Source organism: Motacilla alba, chromosome 1 (genome assembly GCF_015832195.1).
Source record: "Motacilla alba alba isolate MOTALB_02 chromosome 1, Motacilla_alba_V1.0_pri, whole genome shotgun sequence".
Classification (NCBI taxonomy): Eukaryota; Metazoa; Chordata; class Aves; order Passeriformes; family Motacillidae; genus Motacilla; species Motacilla alba.
This window is the reverse complement of record NC_052016.1, coordinates 36675668-36700735: the sequence shown is the minus strand read 5'-3', so window position 1 is coordinate 36700735 and position 25068 is coordinate 36675668. Positions and strand designations below refer to the sequence as shown.

The window sequence follows — 25068 nt, the reverse complement described above, 5'->3', positions numbered from 1 at the left end:
GCCGCGGCCGCCGCGCCGGAAGGCGAGTGCTGGGGGCGGGAAGGGGCAGCGGGGGCGCTCCCGGCGCCGCGGTTTCCCGCCGGAGCGGCACGGCGGTCGCTCCTTCCGGTGTCCTTCCCGGCGGGGGCGGCGGCGGGGCGGCCATGGCGCAGAACCTGAAGGACCTGGCGGGGCGGCTGCCGACCGGGCCCCGCGGCGTCGGCACCGCGCTGAAGCTGCTGCTGGGCGCCGGTGCCCTGGCCTACGGCGTGCGAGAGTCCGTCTTCATTGGTGAGTGGAGCCCCCCCCGACCCCTCGGATCCTCGGCGCCCGCCGCCCGCGCTTACCAAGCCTCCGCTCTCTCCCCGCAGTGGAGGGCGGCCAGCGCGCCATCTTCTTCAACCGCATCGGCGGCGTGCAGCAGGACACCATCCTGGCCGAGGGGCTGCACTTCAGGTAGGGCCCGGCCCCCCCTTTCCCCTCCCGGGCCCGGCGGTGCTCTCGCCCCTAACTCCTCTTCGGCCCTGCAGGATCCCCTGGTTCCAGTATCCCATCATCTACGACATCCGAGCGCGGCCGCGGAAAATCTCCTCCCCCACTGGTTCCAAAGGTGAGACAGAGGGGCCGCGAGGTGGGAGGCGCGGGATGGGAATTCCGCCGTAGAGCTGACGCTCCTCAGACAATTGTGCAATGTTAAGGGCTTGGAATACACCTTAAAAACCACTCGGTCACAATCTCCTGCCGCGGATAGCGGCACCTTACACCGGAGCAGGTTGTTCAGAACCCTATTCCACCTGGTCACGAGCACCTCCAGGGCTGGGGCATCCACAGCTTCCCTGCACAGCCTGCGCCAGTGCCTCACCACCCTCACCGCAAAGGATTTCTTCCTCATTTCCAACCGAAGCGCCCCTCTCCCCCTTGGTGCCGCCTGCTCCTTGTCCCGTCACTGCCGTTCCTGACGGAGGGACTGCGGGGGGCTCTCCAGAATAATATCTGTTCTTCCCCTGACCCCCGGCTGTCCCCGCAGACCTGCAGATGGTGAACATCTCGCTGCGGGTGCTGACGCGGCCCAACGCGGCCGAGCTGCCCAGCATGTACCAGCGCCTGGGGCTGGACTACGAGGAGCGAGTGCTGCCCTCCATCGTCAACGAGGTGCTCAAGAGCGTCGTGGCCAAGTTCAACGCCTCGCAGCTCATCACGCAGAGGGCCCAGGTGAGTCCTGCCGCGGCAGCCTTGGGGCGGCTCACAGAGGAGCTGCTGGGTGGGGGAGCCTCCTGTCAGGGGAAGGAGGGTGACTGTTCAGCTGGGGGGTAGTGCATCCACATGGGAAGCGTGTCCCACGTACGGTTTGATTCCAGTGCAGGTACGAGCACTGTGTTGGCAGCTTCCAAGGAGGAAACTGGGTCTCTTGGTGCACAGAATGCAAAACTGCAGCAGAATGTAACACTAGGGGAGGAGGGAGAGCTGGTTTGCTTCACGGTCCACAGGTGTCAGTGGAACTGGCTGTAAAAATACAGCTCTCGGAATGCTGCCGGAGCAAATTAAACAGTTTTGAAAGATCTGAAAGATAATGGGAACGAGCAGTTATCAAAGCACTTGCCTGTCAGTGATGGATGCTTCAGAAGGGTAGCAAGTAACTTCTGTTTACAGTCACAGAGGGGGTCAGGTTGGGAGGGACCACAGTGGGTCATCTGGCCCAACCTCCCTGCTCAAGTGAGGTCATCCCAGAGCACATGGCCCAGGATTGCATCCAGATGATCCTGGAATGTCTCTAGTGAGGGAGACTCCACAAGCTCCTTGGGTAACCTGTCCCCGTGCTCTGTCACCTGCACAGTAAAGAAATTATTCCTCCTGTTCAGGTGGAGCTTCCTGTGTTCTGGTTTATGCCCGTTGCCTGTTGTCTTATTGTTTGATATCCCTGAGAAGAGCCTGGCTCAGTTGTCTTGGCACCCTCCCTGCAGGCACTGATTAGAAAAAGCTTAGAGTGTCCTCTGCGGGAGTGTTGCAAAATATTGGAAACATCTAGCTGAAAAAGGCCTGTTTGTGAAAGTTTGTATTGGAATAGTTTGATTGCCAGGGATTCTGCGCGTTCTCATCCCCTATAGCAGCTGGTGCAGGGAGGGGATGCTGGTGTTGTTTTAAAGGTTTTAGAGGAGGTCCTGCCGGACCAGGAGGGTGCTGAAGAGGAAAAGTTGTTAGATGAAATACAGAGGATCTCTCAGCTCTCAGAGACCACATCTCTGATCCGTGTCAAAAGAACCAATGAGTAGAACTGAGTGTCCTCAGGCTTTGTCACAAGAAATTACCTGCATCCCCCTGGTGAGGGGCTTCAGCTCTTTGTGCTCACCCACGTGGAGTGCCCTGGAGGGATTTGTTAGTCTTCATGTAGAAAGAGAATGTGTGGAGAGGATGGGACAGCAAAGAATATCTGTGAGGGTTCCAGCTGTTTTGGGAGCAAAGGCTGTTAAGCATCTGTGATCTCAGATAAGAATCATTCTTTGATCTCTGAACTTTTGGAACAAACTGAATTGCGTTTGTCTTCTCGTCATGTATCCATCCAGGGCTTGTTATTATAAAGTGATGTGATATTGAAGGGATTGTTAGAAAAAAATTCAGTGCCTTCATGTAGTTGTGCACTCACAGTTCACACAGCAAAGGTTTCTGTCACTCTTTAGAGTTCTGCTCAGAAACAGCTGCAGTAAAAGTAAAAGCGAATGCTCGGCTGGCCAAGCATGTGATACTGTAGCAATAGTTTCTGTTTAAGTCAATATTTGGTGCAAGGCTTGTCAGGCTGCCTGAAAAAGGTGCTGGGAAGTAAGTGTAGAATAAATCAAAGTATCTAACAGCAACACCCGCCCAAAGCAGCCAAAAAAAAAGTGGAGTAGCTGCACTAGACAAATAGCTACTGTAATTAAGAGGTGTGATACAGGTTAAAAAAATTAGGTGGTCATTTCTTTTTTTGTGTTGGAGTACGGTTACGAAAGCACAGCTTGCAAACAGTGGCAAATCCAGGGTGGATAAAGAAATGCTCATTGCCAGAAGTGTGGGAACTATGTAACTGGATGTGAAAGCAAAAGACACTTTCAAAGATTTTTATTTTCACAGTGTTACTTGCACAGAACAGTTTAGTAGTAACTATAAATGAGCTGTAATAGAGTTTTGAAAATGCTTTTTGTGTCTGTGGAATGTTACCCAGAGAAGGTGTGGATATCCATGGCTTGGAGCTCGGGTTGAGGAATGTCTCCCAACACTGTGACGAGCAGTCGTGCTTTGCTTTTGGAGTGCTCAGGAAGTGAGGAGCACCCTGTGCTTGGTACTACTCTGGTTGCTGTGTGTGTGTTTCAGGTGTCTCTGCTCATTAGGCGAGAGCTGACAGAGAGAGCCAAGGATTTCAGCCTCATCCTGGATGATGTGGCTATCACAGAGCTCAGTTTCAGTCGTGAATACACAGCTGCTGTGGAGGCTAAGCAAGTGGGTGAGTTCCATTGGTGCCTGAAAAGGGTGGATTGCCTTTGTCTTTTGACTGTGTTATTAAACAAGGAGGTGGAATTTGGGCTAGTGTGTCACTGCTGTGTCACTGTATAAGTTCAGATACAGGGTTACAAAGCTTTAAGCCTCCTTAGTAACAGAGCTGAACGGGTTTATTTTGCAAGTGTTACCAGAAAGCTGTAGCTAATGGGATAGGCCACCGGAGGGACTGAGTTCCCAAAGCTAAGGTTCCTCTTCCGACTGGGACTCTGTCACTCACTGTGGGGGTTACGTGTGGAGGGTCTGGGTGCTGTGGGTTTTACTCAGGAAAAGGTAATGTGTTCTCAGGTATGTTTTGTACTTGGATGTGATCCCAGAATGTTACTGGTTCTTGGGGAAGCAGAGCCCCTGGTCTCGGCTCTCAGGTTCTGATGGAAGACACAATGTGGTTCCAACGCCTGTGTCCCTTCTCCCTGCAGCCCAGCAGGAGGCACAGCGTGCCCAGTTCCTGGTGGAGAAGGCCAAGCAGGAGCAGAAGCAGAAGATAGTTCAGGCCGAGGGGGAAGCAACAGCTGCCAAGATGATATCCTGCTTCAGGAGCTTTTGTGGGATGTGGCTTGTGAGCTTGGCAGTCCTGAGAATCTGTCACACTGGGCTCATGCTTAGGAGACTGTGATGGGATGATAGCTTCAAGTAGGTCACTGTTCTTTTTCCCCCTTCTGCAGTCGGCTGGAGCGAGGTTCGTCTGAAGTTACAGGTCGGAGCAGGGGAGGCCGTGGGCCTGTGCTCCCTGTTGTAAAGTTTAAGTTTTATTGGCTGTGTGTGACCGTAATCCATCATGTTCTTATCTGGGCAGGTGAAAATATGCCTACCCAAAGGCCCATGTTATTACTGGGAAAGAGATTGCTTTTTACCCGCTAAGATGTTCTTTAATATGGCTTAGGAAGAATTCCTTGGGGTAAGCCGCTTCTGTTTGCAGGATTTTCCTTAACTTTCCTTCCCTTGTACCTCGGGGAAGCTCTCAGCAGGAATCCAGGCTACATCAAGCTACGTAAGATCCGAGCTGCTCAAAACATCTCAAAAACGGTGAGCATTTGGGCACAGAATTGCCTTTGTCCTTTTGCACTCCTTGTGTCCCCCCCAGCCCAGTGGCCACATGATGAATTTAAGGCGAATGTGATCTGCCCTGTCCTGATCTTTGTTCCTGCCCAGCCCTTCTCTGCTCAAGTAGAGCTTAAGACTTAGCGAGGATCTGCAATTAGATGTGAGGCTCAGAGTTCATGCCCTTCATATGACAAGGCCAGATCCACATCAGATTCCATCACCCATCCTCAGCTGCAGCCACCGAAAGCTTCTGGTTACCTGCAGCTGAGGAAGGGGGACAGATAAATGTGGGATCAAAGATCTTCGTGACAGAGAGACAGAATGAGCACTTCTTTTAGAAAGTCTGATGGCTCTGGGATGGGAACTCACGAAGTAGGGAGTTGTTTTGGGGAATTGCATTGATTTAAATGGGGTCTTAAGTAATTAACAAGAGTGCTGTATCTGAAAGGGGAGATGGGTTCCTAGTGCTGTTCCTCCATGTGCATTTTTAGTCCTTGATGCCATATCTGTAATGTATTTCTTTTTCAGATTGCTGCCTCACAAAACCGTGTGTATCTCACAGCAGATAACTTGGTACTGAACCTGCAGGATGAGGCCTTCACCAGGTAAAGGGGCTGGGTGCCTGGGTTTGTCTGCACCCTACCTGGGAAGCTGCTCCCCTTTGTGGAGCTCTCTCAGAATCTTTTCCTGAGGGGAGCCTGATGCCAAAGGATACAGCCCAGTAGGGAGCAGCCTCTCCTACTGTGGGAATGGGGATTTTTGTTAAATCTCATCAATTTACTCTTGTTTTTTTTCTTTCCCACTCTCCACCCTTTACTGCATTTGCTGACACAGAGGAAGGTAAGGCACTGCACGTTTTTGATCCTTTTGTTAGTATTGGAACCAGGGTGTTGCTGTTTCCTGGTGCCTGGCATGTTTCTGGCCTGGGCTGTTTTGGCCCCAGCAAGTTTATTCCAGTCTCCACCTCAATTCCCATTTGTGATGTGAAACTTGAAGCTTTCCTTGCAGGGAACCACACAAACATGTACATGGAGTGTGCAGTAATTGGAGCTCCATGAGTGCCTCGTAGGGAGCCTTGCATGGGAAAGGCAGCAGTAACTGTGGAGCCTTCTCTGAGCTGTCACATGTACAGGGCATCCTGTGGTTATGGCAAACAGGGCTGTAAGGAGGCAGGCAGATGATCTTGGGAATTTGTGGTGGTTTGGGCTGATGATCTCTAGGGAAGATGCTTTTGTTATTCTCCAAAAGCTTTCCATTTTATGTGAGAACACCCCATTTCATGTGAGAACACCCCATTTCCTGCTCTCAGAGCTGTCAGGAGTTTGGTGGCTGTGCCTAATCTGTCCAGTGTTTACTGAAAAAGGCAGTGCCAACTGAGCTAACAGGATGCAGCTGAAAGCTTAGATTTCTCAGAACCGAGAAGAGAAACCAGAGTTGGTTTCTTTTCTCTGGGATCTTTGATTATAACATCCTTCTTCCTCATCTCTGACCAGATCTTGTTATATTTGTTCTGGAAGATTTAAGGGGCTTTGGAAAAAAACCCACCTGCCTAATAGGAAGGACTTGGAAGTCCAGATCCTTTGGGTGTGACCTATACCTCAGAATCCATATTGAGGAGCTGGTACGGCTTTGCTTGTACTTTCTGGTGACCTGTACTGATGACTCCCTTCTGTCTCCCTTTCAGTGACAGTCTCCTACTCAAAGGGAAGAAATGAAAGAAGCTGAAGATTCCTAGAACCAGCGTCGCTGACCAGCAGAAGATAAGAGTGAGGATCTTTGAACTCCCTCTACTAGTATTGTTTGGCCTCACTATGAAGTTTTTAATCCAGTAGCCAGATTTTGTCCCCATGCCTCTGCTCCATCTGTGGTGATTCAGTTACAGGAATGGGCTCTGCCTCTAGGCAGCTGTAATTCCTTCCTCATCCCACCAGTTAAATTTGGAGAGGGGGCAAAGGGACTTACTGGTATTAACCCACGTGGATATTTGCCTTTAATCTTCATTAATATTTAGATTTGTGTAGAATATCAAATTATTTTTTGGCCAAGTGAGGGAGTTCTTCTGCCATCAGCACCAGGCTTTTTTTCTAGTAAATTTTGTTTCTCTTTCACTCTTGATCCCAAGAGAACCTGGGACTGAATTCAGGACAATACCATTCATTGGGTGCCTGTCACTGCTGGAATATCTTACTTGTGTCACTGTCTGCTCAGTGATGCTTTCAGATATTTGTAAAAATTAAAAAAAAAAACCAAAACCGAAACCAGAAACCCAACCATATTTTTGTTGTGTCTAAGTGTGCTTAATGCATGGAAAAAATGGTTATTTTATGTAGTGGGAGGTGGAACAGAGATTTTATTTGGTTGAAATTAGAATGAGGATGATGAAGGGAAAAGAACAAAAGAAAGAAGTACGCTCATGCTCACTGGCAGATCATCACAGTGTGGGGAGAGAGGAAAGATGTTTGGATGCTCATATATATATATATATATATATGTATGTATGTATGTATGTATATATGTATATGTATGTATATATAGGGGCTGCCCTATACTAAGATTTAGGACTTTGAGGTTATCACAGCATCATAGAATCACAGAATGTCCTGAGTTGGAAGGAACTCACAAGGGTCAAGTCCGGGGCAACCTAGAAGTTAAACTTCAGGTGAGAGCATTGTCTAAACACATCTTGAGCAGAGACAGACTCAGGGTCATGACTGCTCCCCTGGGGAGCTTGGCCACCCTGTAAATAACCCTTTTTTCTGATACTCAACCTGAACTTCCCCCTGTGCAGATTTAAGCCATTCCTTTTGTCCTGTTGCTGGACACCAAAGAAAAGAGATCAGCACGCCCCTTCTGCTGCCCCTGATAAGGAGGTATTAGGTCAGCCCTTGGTCTTCTCCCAGCTGAACTAGCTTTGTATCCTCAGCTGCTCCTTGTGAGTCACACATTTCCTTGCTGTCTTTGTTGCCCTCCATTGGACACATTATAATATTTTTATATCCTCCTTGTATTGTGGAGCAGGAAGCTGCACACAGTGATTGTGAGGCTGGACCTGAGTGCAGTGGGACCCTCACTTCTCTGGCCAGTTAACTATTCTGTGCCTAGCACACCCCAGCATAACACACCTGGCAGGGCCTGCCATCACTCAAAATGCCCAGAGCCTTTTCTGCAGGGCTGCACCCCGCTCTCATCTTTCATCTGTATTCACATCCAGGATTGCAGCATTCCGGGTGCACAATCTGGCATTTGTTCTTGTTCAGTTTGGGTGAAATTGTGTACGTGTCTGGCTGTATGCTGAACGCTGTCCAGAGGGATATGGTGACACTATCAAAAGCTTTGCCAAAACCAAAAAAACACCCGACATCTGCCTTCCCTTTGACTACTAGGTGGGTAGCCTTGTTGTGAAAGGTTATTAAATTTGTAAGGCATGACTTTCCCTTCAAGAACTCGTGCACGCTTTGATCAACGACTGCGTCGTCTTTCAAGTCTTTTTCTTGATAGCTTCCAGACTAATTTTCCCCTCAGTTTTACCCAGCACCAGTGCGACACTGATTGACCTGTAATTACCAAAGTCTTCTTTCTTGCCCTTCTTGAAAACTGGGACAATATTTGCCAGCCTCCATGTCAACTTACACAGATTCCCACGGCTGTTGATTAATAACTGAGAGAGGTCTCACAGTTAGATTGGCCAGCTCTTCAATACCCTGGGAGGAATCCCATTGGGCCCCATAGACTTAGGTGCATTCACTTGCAGCAGCAAATCCCATACAAGTTCCAAGTCAGCCAGGAGTTCATCAGTCCCCCAGCCATGGCCATCCAGCCCAGGGCTCCAGACACCCTCCATCACCAGTGTCAGAGGAAGAAGCAAAGGCAGCATTAAATGTCTCTGCTTTGTCACTGTTTGGGGATGAGGTGACCCACCTCATCAAGTGACATACCTTTAGTCTTCCTTCTGCTCTTAACATACTTAAAAATGCCTGTTGTTTCCCACCATAGTACCAGCCAGCTTTAACTCGAGCTTGGGCTTTTTTTCCCTGGAGAGGCAGGGAGCATGTCTGTCCCCCTGCACAATCTATCCTTTCCAAAGTCCATACACTTCCTGCTAAGTTGTAGAAGGAGATCCAGTTAAGCCAGCCCTCAGCCTCACTGGCTGGTCTTCTGATGCGTTGTAATTGCCTGCTCCTGTGCTCTTGAAAGGAGGCCCCTTAAAAAGTGAGCGGCTTTTATGTACCCCACTATCCTCCAAAGCAGATTGCATGGGGACTTTACCAACTGCTTCCCTGCAGCCTAAAGTCTGCTCTCCCCAGGTCCAGGGAAGTAGCTTTACTTACAGTTTTTCTCCTATCACCAGGATTTTAAACTCAGCTATTTCATGATCATGATGGTCAAGACAGCCACCCCCAAGTCCACATCTATTTACAACCAACCCTCTCTTTTTACAAACAACTCCAGCTTGAGCTCTCCAGGGAAGAAAACAGGCCTTTAGGGACTTCTGGTGAAGCAGAGCACAAGGAAGAGATATAATCTATGGATTCCTGGTTTAAAGCTTACTGGCCATTAGAGTCATAACCATACATTTTGACTTGCAGTGTCAAGGAAGCACAAATTCTTTGAACCAGCTTTGAAAATGCATCCTCAAATAGTCACCTCAAAGTATTTGTGTGTAACAAATCCTATGTAAAGAGTAAACTGCTTATGACGGTGCTGTATTTCTTGATGTGCAGTTGGGAAAGTTCTTGTTCAGTCCAAATTTTTCATAGACTGGACATTATTGACACATTAAGCTCAGGGATTTGAATGCAAATACGTTTCTCAGTAACCTGAGCTTGTTCCACAAGATGTCTTCATTTTCAAGCTTCAGGTAGAATTTAAGGAAACCCTTTGTATGCCTTGCTTTAGGCTGTGGCAGCTTTTTAAGAAGGAAGACAATTGGGCCCTGTCCTTAGAAGCTGCCCAGGGGTCTAAGGCAGAGGTAGGTGTTTCCTTAGGCTAGGACTTCAGCCCCTTCCCATTGCTTAAAAGAGGGATCTGACCTCATGAAACACAGTACATGTCCCTCCACCCATTTTTACTTCTGCCCCTGATCTTCCCCACTGTCTCTTTCCTGTTTCTTCCTCTAGTGGCAATGGAATTGCAGAGCCAGCTGGGAAATACACACACAGGCCTATGGGCTCACAGGCTAAGGGAAGCTAAAGTCTGGCACATGGAAAGAGGGTCTACTCACAAAGTGTCTTCTGCCTTCCAAATGCTTCCAACCGACTTTCTTGCCATATCGAATGACAGCAAGCAGTGTCCTTCCTCCCAATGCATTGTGTATAAATCGTGGTGGGAAGGGGGCTCTGGAGGCCTTTGGACCAGGCTGCTGCTGGAAGTGGCAGCGTTACCAGCATGAGGTCAGAGCAGCTGTGGCTTCGTCTGTTCACATATTGAAAACCCACGAGTAAAATTTAGGTGTAAAAGCTGTGTCAGAGTTTGTCACACCTGACTTTCCATGCTCAGACTTTGCTGCTGACTACCAACACTTGAGCCTCACGGCAAGGAGCCGTGATAATTGGTCACAGCTTCCGTTCAGAAGCCTGAAGGCAACAGGAAATCAAGAAAACTAGGCTGGAGCCATCCTTGTGAGTCTTTTCAGGTCTGCAGGTAAAATCAGGAGTACAGCTAACACTCGGAGAAGAAAACCTTTTGGGACCTGGTAGTCAAACAAACACAAGTTTATTTACAAACAAAGAAGAAAACATGGCCATCACATCAAATTCTGGTATATTTACAGCATCCAGGCGAAGGATGAGATAGCAAAAGGATGAGAGGGGCAGAAGGTTGGTATTAAAGAAGGAGGAGGTCTCCTGTTGAATTGCAGAGGAGTTGAGCTGAAACAGGCCAAAACCTCCATACTTGAAAAGCTGAGGCTTCAGGGAACACAAACAGGATAAACTCTAACTCACAGCAGTGGGTAGAGATGTAGCTCCTGGATTGACCTTCCTTAGCTCTTCCCTGAGAATTCCTCTGAAGCTGACACAGCAAAGGTGAGTTTGGGCCCCGGTGCTCAGGGAGCAAGGGAAGGAGGGCGTGACCTTTTCCTGCTAATGGATGATGAGGGGGCAGCGAGCAGCTTTGCTGGCCTGCACAGGCAAGGGACCATGGAGTCGGTCAGCTGAGCTGGAAAGGGCTCTGGTTCACAGCACTGAAAGCTGGCATGGAAGAGAAGGGGAAGGCTTTGTTCTAGTCCAAGAGCAAGGAATGCGAGACAGGCCAGCCAGGATGTGAGCTCCAGTCCTGCAGCCCAGGTTCAAACCCCCATGGGGCTACCTGCAACGTATGATTATTTCTTCTTTAGTGAGCCTTTCAGCTTCTTCTCTGAGGAGCGTTGTTTCCGCACCTTCTCCTCCTTTTTCCCCAAGTTCTCATACACTGTTGACTCCTCCTTCTGCCTGTAAGACCAGGGAAAAAGTGAGGAAGAGGAAAAAGCCAGCCAAGCCAGCAGGCAGATTTGCCAGGGGCAGGCAGAGCTGGGTCTCTGCTGTAGGTGAGCTCTTACTTGGAGGGTTTTCGGGAAACCTTGGGGTGCACATTCCTCACTGCAGGGGGGTAGGCGATGTTCCCATACTCACACTCGTTTGACTTGCCTTTCTGAGACTGCAGGAGAGGAAAAACAGAAGAGAGTGGTCTGGGAGATACACTTAAGGCACCATGGAAGAGTTCTAGCTGTTAAACCCCACTTTGTGCCAGGATCTCAGTGGAAGTTGGTGGATTGCTGAAGTACCTGGGCTCAGCACACTGCCACTGCCAGAGGTGAGCAGCAGGTGCAAATGCAGCTTTGTACAGGAGGCAACAGTGGGGCAACAAATCTCTGGAGGCACTAGAACACCTAAAAGTCCCAAATTTCTGCTAAATATCAAAACAGCAGGAGCTACAGCATGCTGCCAGAAGCTACAAGGAAAGAGAAAAGACACCACTTATCAAATAGCAGGAAAAGATTTTGCAGCTGCAAAACTGGGATGTGAAAGACAAAGAGGGAAGAAGAGGCAAGGAAAGTCTTTGCTTGTCCTAAACTAAGTTTGTAACAAAACAGCACTTGGTGATATTATTCAGAACATAGTTAAAGTAACTGCATTAAAATTTAACTGTCTGGCAGTTCATAAGGGATTGGTACTTGAACTGCTAATGAACCTGTCCCCTGAATTTAAAAGTCTTCTGAGAAGAAGAGGGACACAGATCTTACTGCGCCGTTGTAGTCTGTGTAGGTCTCAGTGTTAGCCTAAAGCTTCTGAAACAGAGCACTTGGGCTCAGAGCCAGCAGCGTGCAGGGCTTAGGCTCACAGGGCAGCAGAGCCCCTTTTCTCTCACCTGGATAACTTCCAGCTTTTTCTTGGTTGCCTCTATGAACTGGCAGATGGCCATGTAGATGAACTTGTACTGGGCCTCCGTCTGCACCATCCCAGATCGCTGGGCCCTCACCATCTGGATGGTCTTCTGGATGTCAATGTCACAGTCCAGCCCTAGCAAGGAGCACCAGGAAAGCTTAGGGACGTATTCACTGCCCCCTCGCCCAGTTCTCTACCAAAAGCAGCCACAGTGGAGGACAGTCAAGAAGTTTCCACCTCCTTCCATAGTCTTTATTCCTGTATGGACCTCCCAGCTCTCCCCCCGCTCAGTATCTTTGAAGTCTGGCCTTGGAGGAAAAGCCAAAGCTCAGGGAAGGCTAAAGCCATAGGAAGTGGATATGGTACAGAGATCCAGCAGAACAACTTCCTTAGGGCTGTGGCAGGATCTTTTCCCACTGACAGCTGATAGTTTTGATCCCTCTGCAGCTGAACTTAAAGGCAAAACCTACGAGGCAGTACAGTTCATTTTGAGTCCTCTTACCCTTGGTGGAGATTGTTTCCACTATCATATCAATGACGATGATTGTCCCAGTGCGGCCAATCCCAGCACTGCAAGGAGAGGACAAGCAGAGGTCAGAGCAAGACAGCTCCTGAAACAAAATGCAGCTGCTTCTGGGGAAGTATGTGCCTCTCGTAGCAGCTGTTCAGCAATGCCACAAAAGAGTCACGGGTTCAACAGGTAGAGTGTTTGGTGTGGGGGCATTGAAGAAGAAAAAAGCAAATATTGGGACTGGCATATGCTTCACTCAAGTCCTGGGATACAGCTGGAAGCAGCAGGACAGGCTTTCTGTATCTCACCCTAGATAAGCAACAGAGGATGCTTCCAATTCCAGCCTCTGTACCAACCTGCAGTGTACCAGAATAGGCCCTGCGTTGGGGATGCTCTCTTGTTTCTGGTTTATCTGGTCGAGGAAGCTGAGGACTCCTCCTGGCTCACTGGGTACACCATGGTCAGGCCAGCTCAGGTACTGGTATTGCCAGATCTCACGCACAGCCTTGCCCTGAAAAGAGCAAAGCACAGCACTTGTAAAACTTCGACCCAGTCCTTTCCCTGGCCTCTGTCCCAGGGAGAGGCGAGTCTGGAGCCAGGGAGAATCTCTGTCTCCTGCACACTTCTTGGTGATTCCAGCCCAAACCAGGTAGGAACACCAGCCCCAAGAATGCTAAAACAGCAGCATCATCAGAGCACCCAGCAGTTCCCAGGTTTAGGCGTAGGGTGGCTCAGATGGCAGCCCTTGGTCAGACACACTCACATTATCCTTCGGGCACACGCAGAGGTGCCGGAGTTTGTACTCCAGTGCGTTGTGCTCGCCAGTGTTCTGCACAAGGTAGGGACCGTACTCCTTCGTGCTGCCCAGCTCTGGCCAGTAAGGCACACATTTGTTCTGTGTGGGCAGAGAGGGCGGGGTGAGGATGGGCAGAGGGCAGGAGAGAGAAAAAGCAGAGCAATGGTTGAAAGGGAAGTGAGACACCTCCAGACTGCTACTTACCCGGCCTTTTTCCACCTCCCGTGTTGTCATCACAATAATGCGTGTGTTCTCCTGCCACACCATTTGCCACAAGTCGTTGACTGTGGCATCCAGGCAGCCCTGGCTGGCAATATAGGTCTTGGTGCACTCATCTGGGCTGATCAGGGTGTTCTGAGTGAAGACAGGGGGGGTCAGGAGGGCTGCAGGAGCAGCAGACCTTCCCCTGCTTTGGCACTGTTCTGGACAGGCACACAGCCGTCTTTCAAGAACCTCACCTTGACATAGTTGGCATTGATGTAGTCAGATCCAGGTATATTTGGGTCCCTTCCCTGGAGGATGACTCTGGAGTGATCAACTGGGAGTGCAGTGAAAGAATGAACAGTGCAATGAGATAATCCATGCGCAGCAACACAGAGGTCCCTCACTGCCCTGTGCCACCTCAGTCATGATTCCCAGTGATGCCCCATATGCTCAGCTCTCCCTCTCTGGGTTCAGACCAATCTCACTCCATCCTCCCATCTCTCTGTCTCTGTGATGGACCACAGAAACTGATGAGTCTGATGCAACCCTCCCTCCTTCCTTCAAGGACAGGAAAAGGCTGTGACTTTCCTCATCAGCTCTTAAATCCTCAGTGCTATACACCTTGTAACCTGCTCTGGAGGACAGGGATGGCTTGGAGGGAGGGATGACTTGGACAGCTCTTCATTGCCTGTCTGTCCATTTGGGTTTGGTTTTTTTTTAATAGTGGAGAAGCAAGACTCACAGGGCAGTATGTTCTTGTATCGGTTCTTGCTCTTATTTTCAGGTCTCTGGCCCTCATGACGGTCAAACAGGTGCTTGGCTTCCTGTTTTTGCAGGCTCTGAGAGCAGAAGAAAGATTAGTCATGGCAAGGACACAATGTATGACAGGGGAGGTGGGCACTAGGAGGCACAGTGGTGGCTCTGATGACACATGGGCATGCTGTGGGGGAGCAGAGAAGTGAAAACCAAACCTAGACTTGAGAAGTTTGAGGCTTGTGCCCTTACTGTCTTGGTGACTCACTCTCCCAGCCATAAAAAAGCACATTTCTACATCACTGGGTTTACTTAAAGATGAGACTCATTCCCCAGGGGAACTGCTTCCAAACAGACACTTCTTTCAGAAATAAACTGACAAGACACGAGAAATTTGTGTACAGGAAGAAATCGAGGACGGAGAATGAGGTGGTGCATGCAGAATTCCCAAAAAGCCAAATAATGTCCCCCAACCGTTTCTTACATCAAATTCTTCCCAGAATCCAGCCTTGGACGTCTCCTCAGACAGACTTGTCTTCTTGTTCAGTTCCTGCACTCTGTTCTCAATGTCAGCAGCATTCACCCTTGTAGCATAGTAGGGCTGGGGATGGGAAAACACAATAGGTGAGAGAGAGAGAGAGAGAGAGAGAGAGAGAGAGAGAGATGCTGCTGAAGAGCAAAGTGTCCCCTGGGCACCAGGGAAAAAGGAAGGAAAGGAACATAAAGCAGAAAAAAACAACAAATCAGTCCCTCCAAAGGCTGCCTAAAAAACCAGGAAACTGGACTTACCTGCTTCAGGTACACAAAGGAACCAGACATCTCCTCAATTCCAATCTTCTTGAAGTGCTCCACCAGATCTGTCAAGCTGTCAAACATCTCAGCCCCTCCAACTGTGTAGCGTCCATTCTAAACAGAGGAAGAATGTGTAATGTCACTCATAACATTCATAGCAGAATCCTGGAATAGTTTGGGTTGGAAGGCATCATAAAGGGCAGCTAATTCCAAACACCCTGCCATGGGCAGGGACACCTTCCACTAGACTGGGCTGTCTAGAGCCCCCTCCAGCCTCACCTTAAACACTTCCAAGAATGGGGCATCCACAGTTTCTTTGGGAAATCTGAGCCAGTGCCTCACCAACCTCACAGTATTTTTTCCTATTATCCTGTCTAAACCTGCCCTCCTTCAGTTTGAAGGCATTCCCCCCTGCTCTATCACTCCATGCCCTTGTAAAAAGTCCCTCTCCAGCTTTCCCGTGAGCCTCCTTTAGGTACTGGAAGGTGCTGTAAGATCTCCCCAGAGCTTTCTCCAGGCTGCACAGCCCCCACTCTCTCCACCTGTGCCACAGACAAAGTTGCTAACACTCAGGAAAAAGGCAATGCTGGGGTGCAGATCCATAGGCACCGCCCTGCACCATGTAGGGAAGCATTTGCTCTGGCAGGGAGGTCAGAGGAGTTTGCCCTGAGCACATGGAGTTCATGGCACTGCGCTTGCAGCGGATCAAAGCCCAAAGAAGGTGTATTGCCCTCCAATCCCATTTGAGGCCAGCTGCATTCTCTCCTTGGAATCTCCTCATCCCACATGAAAGAAATAGGAGAAATTGTCACAGCCATTTTGGTAGCATCCATCAGACCACAGCCTCTCCTCCTGCCCTCCCACTGCTCACCTCACACATGATCTTGATGTGTGTGACTTTGAGCCGGGTCCCAGAGGCGCCAGTTGCCCCAGCTGGAGCATCAGAGCCAGGTTTAGGCTGGTCAGTGAGGACAGACAAGACAAAGTCCCCAGGTTTGCTGAGGCTCTCCCGCACCAAGAAGGTCCAAGGGGTAGCTTTGGCCTGGAGCAGTGACTCAGCTGCAGGGCCGGACAGATGCCCGTGGTACCACCTAAGGAAAAACAAGAGAGGGTTAAAAAAGAGGTGGAGATGCAGGAAGTGGATGCACTTGAGATGATGAGTGAAAAGCAGCAACACTGGGGAAGGATGAGGGAGGAAGAAAGGAAGGGGGAGACAGAGAGGAAGGAATGAGAGAGGGAAGGAGGAGCAGGATCTTGGGAAAAGGAGATGAGACAGAGGGTGGAGAGCCGGGCAGAAGAGGAAAGTGCAAGGGATGAGGTGGAGACAGAAGGGACCTAGGGAGCAGAAGGCTGGTACTGAAGGACACAGTGGGAAAGCACCAAGTGTGACCCGTTGTGTGACACACACACAGGCACAGGTGATACTTTCTGCCTGGAACACCAGTTGGGAGAGGGTAGTCTGTGTATTTCAGCACCTCACGGTATTATTGGGATTGTTGCCTTACTGCTGCAAGGGACTCTGGAAACTCAAACACCAGGGGAAGAAAAATAAGCCCCCACTAAGTCAGAAACTCTCCCATCAGATTTAGCAGCACCCAGATGGTTGTGTTGAGATCTGATCCATTAAAGAACCATTCCAGCAACTCCTCTTTCTGAAACCCAGTCACCTCTTCACTCAAAGGATAATTCCTGTTCTCTGGGCACATCACACTGCAGCAATCACCCTGGCCACGGGAGTGAGCACCAGGAGCTGATCCACGTGCACATCCCTGTCCTCAATACAAACACTCAGCAGCTCCTTCTCTCCTCCTAGCACAAGGTCAGGAGCATCCCCATTTGACCAAGGTGTTTTCTGCCTTGCCATGGGGATGTGGGAATGGATTTACTTCCCATGGAGCAGCTAACAGGGAAGGCCTGGCATGGTACTGGGGAACTTCACTTGTTAGGGGGCTATTTGTTCCCATGAACTGAGATGGAGTTCAGGAGGCCACAGCCCAGTCATAGAAGCAGCCGGGGCATTTATTCATTCTCCCCTGCATCTGGTCAGAGCAAGGGGCTGCTCCACCTACAGCAAGAGGTTCACACAGTTACTGGGCTCAGCAAGTAACTTTCGCTGACCCTCCCTCATGCACTGCAAGAAGCAGCTGGTGACTCTCACTGCACAGTTGTCATTAATTTCGGAACCTCTCTCAGAGAATTGTTCAGCCACCATGTGCTCAGATGCCACCTTGGGATCGGTTGGCCTCTCCTGCCCATCAAAGAGGTCTCCCAGTCTCCCCTCCCCACAGGTAGGAGGGGGTTAATGGGTCCCATTCCTCCCTCCCCCAGCAAAGCCCAGCTCTTCAAAGCCACGTGACGGAAAATCACTTGGGGAGAGAGTGAGAGGAGCTTTCGTAAGAGCCCGAGGGGGGGAGGGGGGAAGTTTCCAACCGCAGGAGGAAGGGAGGAAACTGCAGGGCCACGGAGCAATGGCCTTGACTGGAGAGGACAGCCAGCAGCAGACCAGCCCCTCTGCAGCCTGACCCCGGAGCAAGCTGGGGTGTACCCCGATGTTTCGGCCCAGGGCATCTCTGCTCCCTGCCTCCAGGTGCCCAAGGAGGACCTGTGCAAGAAGGACTTGTCACCCCAGAGCAGGGCATGACAGCTCCCCCGAGCTGCATCAAAGGGCCTGAAAGCAAAACGCAAGGGCAAAACCACCTGATTTGATTTAGGAACTTGGTGTCAGAGACACATGCAAAGCGGGGACAGGAAGGAGACTAAGCAGGCCAGGAATAGCAGGGGAACATGGTCCTGCTCGCAGCTACGTGAGTCACCCGGGCCTAGAATAACCAAGGAAGTTTGGGGCACGACTGAGGGCTTCCACACAACATGTCCCTCCACAGACCACTGCAGACCCACACCGGACACCGCAACCTATTCTCTCAAAAACAGTATATAAATAGCAAAGGCAACCGGAAACCAGAAGTAAAAATAGATCCCTACTAGGTCTGCTGTGATGGATCAAGGTACACATGGGGATGGTACATGGTGCCATCAAGGTACATGGGGATCATGCCCCAAGGACACAGAAGAGGTTAAGAAAGGCAGGAGGCATTTTTTGCAGGATTTGCTCTGGGGATGCAGGCAGGGCAGAAAGGAGGCCATAAAACATTTAATCACAGACACAGCAGCTCCGTGCTGTGCCTGTACCTCTCTGTCGTGGGGTCAGAACAGTTGAGCGGGTATCGCAAGTCAATGATGGTTCCATCTTTGTCCTGAAGCGAGCCCTGTTGCTGTGTGTAGTACTCCACCAGTTCTGACAAGGTGGCAAACTTCTCCCCTCCATAAAGGTCATAGAAATCCCCAGTATTCTGGATGCGGATGTGGGTTACCTGATCACCAACCCTGGGGAATAAAGCACAAGGCAGTCCAAGAGGTGGTTAGAAAAGGGGCAGGAAAGTGTCCTGCACTACCTCCCACCATGGAACCAGAGCAAATCATCTCTGTGAATGGAGATGTCTGGAAAGAGAAGCTCCTTAGACAACTTGAGGGAGGCTCTAGAAGACACTGGGAAGCTGCAGTCATTTTAAAGCTTGAGAAGAACTCAAAGGAATAGAGACAGGATGAAGAAGATGCCACAGGACATCTGAGGATCTAGGCAACCTGTGTATGTAACACTGCAAAGACAGAAGCTGGGGTCCAAGTTACTTACCGGACTGAAAGGGAAAAATCCCCCTGATTCCTCCGACTGGGTCTGGCCAGGAAGCTCCCATGGACACCTCGTCCCTTCAGTAAGGCTTCAGCTTCCAGCCCACTCAGGTCACGGTGAAACCACCTAGCAGAGAAAATAAAAGCAAGACCAAGTGAATAAAAAAGGCCAGACACTATTGTGGAGATTTGTAGGGTGAAGAATGGTCCCCGGTCAGCATCCCTAGGTGAAAACCAGCAGCAGCATCCCTTCCTGCCTGATGCCTTCCCCAGCCTATGGATGGTTCCCATGAGAGATACGGCTTCCAGGGCCGTCCCTGCCCTCATCCATCCTACTTCCTTGGTCCCATTCCTCACACACACAGACCTCTCAGACCCTCTTACCTCACCATTGTGGAGGGAGAAAGAAGAGGCGGCCAAGCGGCTGCCACCAAAGCAACCCAAAAAACACAGATGAAAAATCAGTTTGTGCTGGAAAAGAAAGGGAAGTCGGAGGTCTGTGCTGGGGCACCCAATGCCAAACTGTTCCTGCGCCTCTTGGGAGCTGGCCATGTATCTCTCCTGGAGTCGACTGTCAGTCCATTCAGACCCTCTCCATCCACCTTTCCCTGGACAGGTGCCTTGATCTCTGGCCCGCTGTGCAGTGCTGCTGGGCACGGGCAGGCGCGAGTCCGTACGCAGCGGGGCACGCACGGCTCCGGGAACAGGAAGCGCTCTGAGCCATCCACTCCGCAGCCCCAAGCTGCTTTGCATACACTTCTGCTTCTCCTTTTGTGTCTTTCCTCCCCATAGCCCCTATTATTTTTGGGTCCCTGTCTTTGGCACACAAGGGCTGAGTCTTCACACGCATTTTGGGTTCTGGCCGTGTTCACAAAACTCAGTTCTGCTCGTCCTCTGTCCCGGTTTTCCCCCAAAAGGCCAATGAGCGACACAAATGGTCCCAAATGCCCTACATGCTCTGTACAGGCACAGGGGAGAATCCATGTGAATCCAGAGATGCAGACTTCAAGGTCCAGGCTGGTGCTCTGAGCACAGCAGTGCCTGCCTGAAACCAGCCTGCCACGGGATGGGACTGACACAGGGCAGTGGTAGCTCAAAAGGGATGGGGAGGTTGGGAGAGGGTGGTGAAGCTGCTCAGGAAGGCAGGCAGAGACCAGGACAAACAGCTACTACCTACAGGCAGCCCACACAGCACTAAGGGAGCTGAGCCGAGGACCTTCAAAATCCCAGCAGCTCATACTGAGGCCAAAGCTGACAACCTGGACAACCAGGTATAAAAAGAAGGAAAACCATTCCAGTCACTTAGCTGCTTGCAGCTGTAGCCCATGACTGCCCTGCTCACAACACTGGCTTTAAGGTCTGCAGGTCTGGTGAAAGAATGGGAGTTAAGCAGTGGCCTAAGAGTGCAATCCAGCTGGCAAAGGAGCCTGGCTTTTCCCTGGGGCCATCGCAGCTACCCTGTGTGCTGTGGGCAGCGGCAACAGCAAGAGCCTTGCTCATTTCAAGCAGCGGGAGCTGCAGACTTCCCCACACACCACCACACTGGGAAATCCTGCAAAAAGATGAACAGGCTGCTAGCTGAGACTTAGACAAAAACTCGTGGCCAAGACAGAAACCAGCAACAAAGGGAAGTACAGGAGAAATGAGTGGGAAGCTAAACTTCATTGCTAGAAAGGCAACCCAGGCACCTACAACAGCTTCCTTAGAAATGCTTCTGGTTTCATGCACATGGTGAGCTGGGGTGCGGTGAGCTGCAGGCAGCCAGAGGTACTGACTTAGAACTGATATGAAAAACCAAGGAGATTTTAAATGCATGGGAGCAACTCAAGGGAACAACTTCTGCACGAAGTTGTAGAAGTTGCACCAGAAAGGCGGCACTTCAATCAGTCTAGCGGGAACAGGAAACAAGTGTTGTTTATAGCCAAGGGAGAAAAGGCAGGAACTTCCAGAGAGAAGTCCCAAAAAATAATTCCTGATATCAAAAGCATATTAGAGTATGCTGAGTCAATATGAAGCCAAGGCAGACAAAAACCAAAACTTAGGCATCCCTGCACCCTACGCTGAAGGAGAAAATGTGTCTGAGGAACTGAACATTAGCTGGACACAGGAGAGCAGGGAAAGAACAAGGTGGCAAAGAGCCCAGACCAGAATAAGAAAGGGTGAGAGAGCACTTATCCCATGTAACCCAGTATCCTCCAGAAGGACAAGCCACAGGGTGCGGTGTAATCTCTTGACAGTATTTGTGTGGACAAAAATCCCGTATCACCTAATTTACAGGATGAGTTTATGCTTCTGCTTGCTTTCATTTTAGGAAAGGAGTGGATGCATGCAGCTGCCCTGGTGTCTTTGATCTGGGCCCTCCAATTAAAAACTACCAGTAAGGGAGGGAAATGTCATCATAGAGAAGCCATCAGTCCTTATCTTCGAGGCTGCTCTCCCAAATGGCTGCGGCATGGAACAGCTGAGCCACTAAATATAATAAGACTATAATTGAACCACTAACACATTTTTTTAATATAATTAAGAGGTCAAGAGATTTCAGCAAAGAGACTACTCTTACACTGTTTGGCTTTCAGTACAACACAGGTGTTAGAACCTCATCTTGTAAATCCCTCGTGGAAGCAGGCCACAGCTAGCGCAGTAACAAATTTACAGCAGAAGATAAATGAAATAGCTAATTAAAAGACACACATCTGGATTGCCGCAAGAAAAAAAAAAAGGCCCTGAGAAACTGGAAAGGATCCAGCATAATGCCACTAATGCAGTGAAGAGCCTGGAACATTGCAGAGTGCAAGCTGGGTTTATTCAACTTGAAGAAAAGATGCTTAAGGAGGGATTTAACACTAGTCTCAAACTACCTAAAAGGGGCCGTGGGGGTTTAGAGCTGATAAGTCAGGTTCTTTTTTGTGGGACACAACCAAAAGACATGAGGCAACAGGCATCACTTGCAGCAGGGGAAATTCTGGTTAGGTATCAGGAAAAACTGCACACGTGCTCCCCCCAAGGGGGTTCAGCACTTGCCACAGGTCCCCAGAGCAGCGGAGGAACCTCCACCCTGGCAGCTGTCAGGACTCAGCTGAACAAGGCCCTGAGCCACCTGAGCTAGTTTTGGGGCAGCAGGGGTGGGACTAGGCAATCCTGAGGTCAAAATGGTTGTCAAAGGAAGAGCAAAGAGAAAGATTGTATATACATAGAGTTTCTTTTGCCCTCCTACTTCCTAAGCCTCTATTAGCAGCTACTTGTAGTCAACTGTCAAATGCATAACAAATTTTGCACCCTTTGGCAAAGAGCTCCACTGCTCAGTTACAGAAACACCCCATCCTTTGACTTGCTTATAACCTGCTCCCTGGTTCTTGTAAAGAAAGGAAAAACAGTCTGTGGTCCCTACTCCAAGCTACTTGTGGCAACAGACCTGAAACATCTGTATCCATCCTCAACCCTTGGCCAGGCTGAAGACTCCAGCCTTACTAAGGGGTTCTTTTTGTACAGAACTGTTCTATACCTCTGACTACCTTTGCTGTCCCTCTCAGAGATATTTCCAATTATGGCATTTTGATTTGGAGATAAGAGTGAAGCTGGGCACAGAACTGTGGTGTCCAAAATGCTGGTGAGTCATGGACAGGGGTGATTTCTGATGTTCAGTACAACCAAGCATTAAGCTAACAATAACAGAGACTTCTGTAATCAAAGAGAGGTTACCATTAGTTCAAAGTAATTGTTTTCTATGCAATTTCTGTGCTATATTTCTGTATGAACACTGTTTTACATAAGCCTTTTCATCTGCTGTTCTACTGCCCACTCATTCACTGCCATTAGGTCTTTCCAAAATTATTCACAAGTCAACTCCCACCCTGTTAGCCTGAGTAACTTTCTACCATCATCCAATTTTCTCACCTCACCTCACCAGTATTTCCAGGTCACTTGGGAATATACTGAACAGCATGTATTTCAGATAAGGCCCCTGTGATCTGACCACTGATGACTTCCCTTTGCTGTAAAAATAGGATGTTAATTCCCACCTTCCATTTACTATTCTCTTGTATTTCTTTAATCAAGAAAACCTCAATCTTCTTTTTTTTTTTTTTTAATGCTGTGATTTAAAGACTTTGATGAGAAAATCTTGTCAAATTCTTTAAATCCAAGCAAACTGTACCTGCCAGACCTGCCTTATCCACAAGCTTGCTAAGTCCCTCAAAACCCTCCAGTTTTACAGGACCATATTTGCCTTTACAAAAGCAGATGCTGGTGCTTCCTTTAGCATCACATTCATTGCTTTTCCCGTTATACTGTGCACCTTCCTGCTCAGATAACTACTTTATTGTTCCATGCTTCTCTCACATTTCGGGGGAGCTAATTTGGAGCCCTTTTTGGAATGAGCATTGCATTTGTTAATCTTCTTCTAAATCTCAGCACGGAGATCATTTCAGACAGGAGGTTTTGCTGTTCTGTACAGAAGTCTGTTGTCGTTCAGTCATTAGTGCAGAGCAAAGGCTGTCTGGGGCTGGGCTGGTGGACCATCTTCCTGTGACTTGCCAAAGTCACATCCTCTCCATCAGGCCTTGGGGCTCCAGCACAGTTCTGGACCACTGTGGTTGCCCAAATGCTTACCAGAGAGTAATGGCAGTGCAGATCCCATTTCCTGACACCCTTCCGGAACAGTCCCCAGAGCAGGGTGCCTGTTTGGACTGACTGTGAGGATTGTATGTCCCGCTTTTTGTTCCATAAAGGCCTAGAAAGACTGCGGCAAACAAAGGAATAACCAGTATTTAAAAGGCCGGGCAGCTGACATCTCTCTCTGCAAAACCTCTCAACGATGCTGCAGCTGCAGCAGACTGAGCATCACAAACCCTGCTTGCTCATTATCAAAGGGAGAAGGAGCAACCGTAACAATGTAAAGCACAGCAAGCTCCAATCCTCTGGCTACCCCCACCAGAGGGTCGGCCCTCTGGCTGCCTCTAATAGGCAGCTCCTATTAGAAACTGGGGATTTTTCCCTTCTGTGCCTGATTCCTACTGCTGATATTTTTATTTTGCTCACCAACAACTCTTGTTTTCTTGCCCTAACTAGCATTCACAGCACTCACCCACGGGATGGCATCAGGGTCTTGTCTCTCAGATCCCCACTGATGGAGGACTGACAGGAACTGGTGGAGGAAGTTCCACAGCCCTCAACCAAGTGGGTCCTACTAAAGAAAATAAAGCAATATTGGAATTACCAAGAAAGGATCTTGAAACGGATTTGGGAGAGAGATCAAAGACCTTGAGAGAGGAGAGGTGGCCTGGCACCCTGGCGGCAGGGCTGGATGCCCATGGCGGTGAGTGCCGGGGCGCTGGAGCAGCAGCTGGCAGTGCTTGCGGGAGCAGCACCTCCCGTGACTCACCTGAGCCCGATCCGCACAGGCGAAGCCCCGAACTCCGCCCGCTCCCGGGCAGACTAAGAAGGAGGTAGCTCCAGGTCAGGCAAACCTCAGGCCTCAAGCCGCGGGCTTAATTTTCACCATTTGCAAAGCACTTCCTGGACTGCAGTTAATGAATAATCAAAGGGGTGGGGGAAGGCCAAGGCCAGGCTCGGAGAGGTAGATGGAGACGGAAGGGACCGACTGCTCTTCCTGCCTCCCATCCACTGAGCTCACGCCCTCGCTGGCTGCATTCCTGCCCGGTTTGTAACTGAGAGCACAGAACGCCCGATGCAGCTGCCTCACACCTGGCTTGCAGCTCCCTGCTCTCCCAGGCCTGGCTCCTTCACTCTCAGCCCTTTTCCCCCTGCTCCTGTCGCCAAAGACCTCAATTCTTCCACGGGCAACAGGGACAAAGGACAGGAGGCTACAAGCGGACATACCTGATGTCCCTCTGAATGACACTGGAAAGAAAACATTGCAAAGGAGCAAGGCTGCACCACTAGGTTGATCCCTCTGCAGTCCAAAAAAAAAAAAGGTGAGATAAAAATTTTACGTTGTTTATGTTGTTGTAATCCAGGCTGCAGCCAAACGGGGCAAGCCCAGCCCTCCCACGCTCGGCCGCTCCCTGCTGCATCTCTGTGCTGCCTTTTTCACTAAGGATAATGTGCTGGATTGCACATTCAGCCACAAAACAAGGCAGCCACAGGCACTGGGGGCAGGAGTAAATTAGCACTGGCCCTGCTGGGACAGGGGCCTCAATGCCATTTACAACACCTGCTGAACAGCACTAGATCGTGTCGAGGGACACATTTCCTAGTATGCTTCAAACAGCACGTCTGAAAATGCTTGCCCTTGTAAAGTGCTTAATACCTGTCTCTCTGATATAAGATCCTAGGGCTTCACACTGAGGCTCGGCACAAACCTTTCTGCAGAACATGGCACATACTGGGGCTCCCAAACCAGCGTCGCAAGTGTCACGCAGAGAGCGCTGCTATACCTGCCTCTGCAGCAGGCA

General features: G+C 49.8%; 2 protein-coding genes across 6 annotated transcripts; one reads left to right on the top strand and one right to left on the bottom strand.

Moving 5' to 3' along the window:
• The first annotated feature begins 31 nt into the window (after positions 1 to 31).
• On the top strand, positions 32 to 6826 carry PHB2 (prohibitin 2). Its single transcript, XM_038130707.1, has 10 exons — positions 32 to 270; positions 351 to 435; positions 510 to 589; positions 1007 to 1191; positions 3325 to 3454; positions 3927 to 4030; positions 4456 to 4533; positions 5080 to 5156; positions 5386 to 5391; positions 6236 to 6826. The coding sequence occupies exons 1-10, from the start codon at positions 144 to 146 to the stop codon at positions 6264 to 6266; spliced, it is 903 nt and encodes a 300-aa protein (XP_037986635.1). The 5' UTR covers positions 32 to 143; the 3' UTR covers positions 6267 to 6826.
• A 3421-nt stretch (positions 6827 to 10247) lies between these two features.
• On the bottom strand, positions 10248 to 24962 carry PTPN6 (protein tyrosine phosphatase non-receptor type 6). 5 transcript variants are annotated; one of them, XM_038130661.1, is made up of 16 exons: positions 24036 to 24962; positions 23739 to 23840; positions 18660 to 18782; positions 18158 to 18352; positions 15840 to 16059; positions 14966 to 15082; positions 14661 to 14777; positions 14166 to 14262; positions 13678 to 13757; positions 13187 to 13573; positions 12780 to 12934; positions 12415 to 12482; positions 11896 to 12047; positions 11087 to 11184; positions 10858 to 10979; positions 10248 to 10739 (listed from the first exon to the last, which is right to left on the bottom strand). In XM_038130661.1, exons 2-15 carry the CDS (start codon positions 23750 to 23752, stop codon positions 10871 to 10873), a joined length of 1932 nt encoding a protein of 643 aa, XP_037986589.1. In that variant the 5' UTR covers positions 23753 to 23840; positions 24036 to 24962; the 3' UTR covers positions 10248 to 10739; positions 10858 to 10870. The 5 variants fall into 5 exon arrangements, with proteins under 5 accessions (XP_037986589.1, XP_037986607.1, XP_037986569.1 ...); XM_038130679.1 differs by having other exon boundaries at positions 10248 to 10979; positions 13187 to 13318; positions 13424 to 13573; XM_038130641.1 differs by having other exon boundaries at positions 10248 to 10979.
• Between the last annotated feature and the right edge of the window lie 106 nt (positions 24963 to 25068).